We start from the raw sequence: 5,526 nt of genomic DNA on the forward strand, positions 1-5,526 counted from the left end.
TAAACAGTAATAAACATCAAGGCCAGGTTGGATGGGGCTTGGAGCAACCTGCTCTAGTGGAAGGTGTCCCTGCCTGCGGCAGGGGAATGGAACTGGAGGAGCTTTAAGCTCCCTTCCAATCCAAAGCATTCCATGGTTCTCTCATCAGAACCAGATGTCTCTACCTTTTCCCACTGGTCCTACTTGGTGGACGCTTGTGCCGCGTGACACTGGTCAAGCAACAGGCACCAAAGCCATCCTTCAGCTTCTTTTCCAGCTGAAGCTTTTCACCCTATTTCCAGTTAAACCTACTCCTTCACAGTCATCATTTGAACACTCACTACTTAGATATTACGAGCAGTGGGGAGAAGTCCTCATCCACATCCAGCTCCACCAGTGAAGGGTCTGTCTCACTCTTGACCATGGTGGCATCTGAAGCCCTGTTTGGTGTTACTAATAATTCCTGCTACCTAATAATTAGTTCCTGTCCCTGGTCACAAACTTCATAAAATTAGTTATAACCTAATTGTCTTTGGCTCCAACACCCACCACCAAGTTCAGATCAGAGCATCCTGAGCTGTGACGAGTGGCTGCGGTGCCACCATCCCATAGAAAACCCACCAGCAGCCCCAGGAAGCATTGAGCCAGTTGTACACAGGGGAAAAAATCCCTCCTGGATGCTACAGGCTTGGAGGCATGGAGGGGAGGAAGGGAAGGGAGATGGGCTCCAGAGCTGGCACCGCAGAGGATGGGGATGATCTGCAGTGTGGTGGGACAGGAAGCACCGGGGCCCAAGCCACAACAGGTCATGAGCCAAAGCAAAATCTGCTGCTCCAAAGGAGGTTTGGGACAACAAAATGCCATTTCCAGCCATGTGAGCTGCTGGGGTTTTCATTTTCCTGGGATAAAGTGTGTCCCACATTTTCTGCTCTTTGACAAGATGATGTAAAAGGAAAACCATCCTGCTGGAGCGAGAATCAACCCCAACCGTTCCCATTTTCAGGATGTCTGCAAGGTCTTTTAGGAAAGAGCTTGCCTTCTCATTCCTCCTCATTCCCTTTCCCAGGGGAAAAGCAGAAGCTGCAAAGAGGTGTGAAACCTCTTTGTCACCGGGTTGCACCCACAGGAACACCACTCTTTTCCCATAGAAACCAGATTTAAAACCAATTCCTTCACAGCAGAAGGTTTTCAAAGAAAACCAGGGTGAGAACTTCACATGGCAAAGAAACTCCACTCATCACCTACCCATCTCCCTGCCACCCCAGGCCCCCCATTCTATTGGGTGTACCCCCCATGGCAGGACCCGCAGGTCCCCCTCTTCCAGGCGATGTTCCCGCTCCCATGATCCCAGCTCATATGGGAACAGATTTCTAGCCCGAAGAGGGTGAGAGAGCAGCAGGAAATGCAGAACATGTGAGAGGAAATGATGCTCAACCAGGATGTGGTTGACTTCCCTTAGAGGAGGGGGACTCAACCACCCCAGGCTTTCGGGAAGTCTGGATAAGGATAAGGATAAGAATGAGGATGAAAACACAGCACCGGCAGCTGCCTTTGCACTTCACCACCTCCCCAGCATCCTGCGCAATGCCTGATTTTAAGCACTCTGAGGAATGACAACCCCAGGAATTAGGGAAATATCAGCCCTCCCCATGACATTCAGCCAAGGAAAGAAAGGAGAGACACTGCTGTGTGGCTTTAACCGGCTCTGGAGCATCCCCATGCCCGGGTGGCTCTGTTCTCATCCAAGTCCCTTATCACAACCTGGCACGTCAGGCGGGCTGCGAGGAAATGAGAAGCGACAGCGAGGAGCAAAGCCGGCGTGATCCCGGCACGTGGCCCCCAGCGTGCCTGTCCGGGGGCCTCAGCTGTCCCCCGCCTGATTAAGGAAACCCCCCTCTCTGCATTAAGAGAGATTTGCTCTGACTTAAAAGCTTCCAATGGCCAGGACTTTGCCGGGCACGGAGAGAGCTGCAGGGGTTTGCGTGGCTGAATCCCACTGCTGCCAGTCCCCGGCACGGCGGAGACACGGAGGTGTCCCCACAGGGGATGCCACCGAGTTATGGAATAGAACCAGACTGGTTGGGTTGAAGGGACCTTAAAGCTCACCCAATTCCAAGCCCCTGCCATGGGCAGGGACACCTTCCCCTAGAGCAGGTTGCTCCAAGCCCCTGTGTCCAGCCTGGCCTTGAACACTGCCAGGGATGGGGCAGCCACAGCTTCTGTAAATGCTTGTTGCTGGGGAAGTTTCAAGGATGCAAAGATGCAGTTGGAGGAGTTCAACTGGGAGTCACCAAGAAACATGAGATAAACTGGGTCTGTGTGTGGTGGGGACAAAGCCAGGCTGGTAGGACCTGACCCGGGCAAGGGGACATGGCTGGAGAGGTGGGACTGAACTCACCACCTTGAGCAGGAATTGTCTCAGCAACCCTAACCCTGCACCAAGACGACATGAGGACAAGGAGGGATGCTTGAGCAGCCTCAAAACCTGCCTCCACCCCAGTGGGTTTCACTCCAAGGCGGCTCTTCCAACAAGACATGTCGAGCTCGGCATGTTTGGGCTCTTTTCCTTGCCATCCACCAATATCCTTCCGCTCCCGATGTTTCTCTCCTCGGCTTTGGATGCGGATCCAGCTTTTCATGTGGTGCAAACACAGTATTTCTTTGGGTGCCAAGGACTGTGTGTAACTTGTCGGCTTGGGAGTGTTTGCAGCTTGGACCATAAGGGAACAGAGAACGCTGCCCAAAATGTTTACGGTATTTTTAGGCCAAGACAAATCTGTTCGACGCCGCGAGCGCCGCAGTCGGAGCATCCCGGAGAGGCTGGATGAGGCGGCGCTGATGAGCAGGCAGGGAGCGGTGCCGCAACAACCCCAGCATGTGCACAGTGGATGGGCACTACCTGGCTCGAAGAGGCCAAAAAGGGACAATTCAGAACCATTTCTATGGCCCCTCCACAACCGGGCGCTGGCAGATGAGGCGTCAAACCCTGGTGAGGGCAGGCAGGAGCTGCTGGATGCTTGGTCATGGCCACGGCCATGCTGGTGGGAACCAACAAGGTGAAAACCTGAATCCAAACCTCTCAAAAAGACATGTTTCAGGGAGAAAACGAAAGAAAAAGCAGGATTTAGGAAGGAAGTTGCTTGGTTTTTCCTTCTTCATGAAATCAAAGCCCAAGTGCACTGCCCGAGACGCACCAAAGAGATTCCAAGGCCCAAGGGCAGGAGAAGCCGATTCCTCCAGCAGTGCTTTGACATGAAGCTTTGTGCCATGTGAGCTCCGAGTCTCTGACCCACGCAGGGCCCTCGTGGGGCAGTGCTGCTCTGCTCCACCCCTGCCGGCTCCACAGGGGTTCATTTATGCCCCCCTGGAATGTCAGTGATTAGGCAGCCAAGGGTTGATCAGACTGGACTCACTATCCTTGGGAGACCCCCAAACTGCAGCTGGACAAGTCTTGAGCAACCCCATCTACACATGAGGGTAGCCGTGCTTTGGGCAGGGCTTGGACCACAGGCACCCAAAGGTGCCTCCCAACATGAATTACTTTGTGGTTCAGCCACTGGTGCCCTCCCACAACCCCACCATGTATCTCTGAAACCACAGACAGGGGTAACATCACGAGCTGCACTGAGGTACCCCATTGCAGCAACCCTGGGAGATGCCTCCAAAACTCCATGTTTTGCCTGGACCACAGAGCAATTTTATGGCACTAGATCAACACATAACTCAAGATAGCTTCAAACTCTACAACCCAGAACCAAGTCTTTTCATAGGCTGGACCAAACCCATGCCAAATCAGGTTGGCACAAGATCTGCTCACTCCCATCCCCACCCAGCACCGACCTCCTGCATCCATCCTGCTGAGTGCTCCACCACCACGGCAAAGCCAGGACAAGGACAGGTGACCTCACCTCGATGATGTCCGCGTTGGTCCGGCTCTCATGGGGCTCGTTGTACTCGGTGTACTTGAGCAGCACCTTGTCCATGTCGGTGCTGGCATACTGGAACAGCTTGTTGGAGTGGTTGAAGATGATGAGGGCGATCTCGCAGTCGCACAGGACGCTCAGCTCGTACGCTTTCTTCATCAAACCAAACTTGCGCTTGGTGAAGGTCACCTGAAAGCAAGAACCATGGTCAGGAGCCATCCCCACGCTGCCACAGACCCCAAACCTCCCAGAGGAAACTGGGATGACCATTGGAGGAAGAAGAAAAGGAAGAGGAGGGCAGAAGGAATCTCCTCTCCTCAGTTTCCCCAACTGGACAACACACCCCAAGCTCTCCTCTCCCACCTCCCTCTTCCAACCAGTTCCTATCGCTGCCTATTTCGGGCTCCTCCAAAGGCAGACACGTTATAAGCACAGAGATGATTATCAGCGTTGGAAACCATCACATCTTGCCAAATCAAGAGCAAATGAATAGCAGGCCCCCCCCGGCAGCATTGCTGCCATCTGTCCGGGGGCTGCGCGGCGCTGGGTGTGCATCAAGTTGAACATTCAAGCACTGGAGATCTCATCCTCACTCACTGCAGTAGCCATGAGGTGGGGGCTCAACCAACCCAAAGCTGCTCCACCCCAGCCCAGCCCTGACCCGCTGTCATTAGAGCTGTCAGTTAATGAGGCATCTTCTGCCAGTCTGATGATAAGAGTCACAGCCTGGTTTGGGTTGAAGGGACCTTAAAGCTCCTCCAGCTCCAACCCCTGCCCCAGGAAGGGACACCTTCCACTAGAGCAGTTGCTCCAAGCCCCTGTGTCCAACCTGGCCTTGAACACTGCCAGGGATGGGGCAGCCACGGCTTCTCTGGGCACCCTGTGCCAGCGCCTCAGCACCCTCACAGGGAAGAGCTTCTGCCTTATCTCCAACCTGAACTTCCCCTGTTTCAGTTTGAACCCATCACCCCTGTCCTGTCGCTCCAGTCCCTGATGAAGGTCCCTCTCCAGCACCCTTGTAGCCCCCTTCAGGCACTGGAAGCTGCTCTGAGGTCTCCACAGAGGTTCTCTTCTCCAGGCTGAACAGCCCCAGTGTTCTCAGCCCCAATCTTCTCAGCACTATGGGAGGTGCTCCAGCCCCTGCTCATCCTCGTGGCCTCCTCTGGACTTGCTCCAACAGCTCCATGTCCTTCTTACGCTTGGGACAGCAGAACTGAGATCCTTGCGAGCTGGTTGGGGGATGAGGCCAGAGCTGGGTGCAGGCTCCAAAACACTCCCCAGATGCCAGACACATGCTGGGTTGCATTTCCCAGCCAAGGCTCCTAACAGGACCCAGCTGGTGGGGAATGAGCTGGTTTGGGCTCTCCACCCTGGTCGCTGAAGGTCCCTCAGCCCCCGCAAGGAACACATGCACTACACTTGGCCAATGCCCTCTTAGCAGATGAAAGAAAGGAAAATAAAGGCAGGAGAGTCAGTGCTTTGCTTTAGGCACCACTCTCAGCATGAAGCAGCAGCCTGGGAAGGGCTGGAGATGAAGCCAAGATGCACTCAGGTGCTGCAGGCTGCTCCCTTGCCGTGCATGGGAGAGCTCAACAACCCCACTTTGGGCCTCCCCCCACGCATC

The 5,526-nt window shown here is 54.5% G+C and overlaps 1 protein-coding gene across 1 annotated transcript in view; it reads right to left on the reverse strand.

The window, feature by feature from the left end:
* LOC104403958 (myocyte-specific enhancer factor 2D homolog) overlaps window positions 1-5,526 on the reverse strand; it is a gene marked incomplete at its 3' end in the record, with an annotated part of 14,057 nt that overhangs the window by 5,069 nt on the left and 3,462 nt on the right. Inside the window, exon 2 of the mRNA XM_010012261.1 lies at window positions 3,888-4,095. Coding sequence (XP_010010563.1) covers window positions 3,888-4,095 — 208 coding nt within the window. The remainder of the gene's footprint in view (window positions 1-3,887; window positions 4,096-5,526) is intronic.

Source organism: Nestor notabilis, unplaced genomic scaffold (assembly GCF_000696875.1).
Source record: "Nestor notabilis isolate BGI_N333 unplaced genomic scaffold, ASM69687v1 scaffold19033, whole genome shotgun sequence".
In the NCBI taxonomy this organism is placed as follows: Eukaryota; Metazoa; Chordata; class Aves; order Psittaciformes; family Psittacidae; genus Nestor; species Nestor notabilis.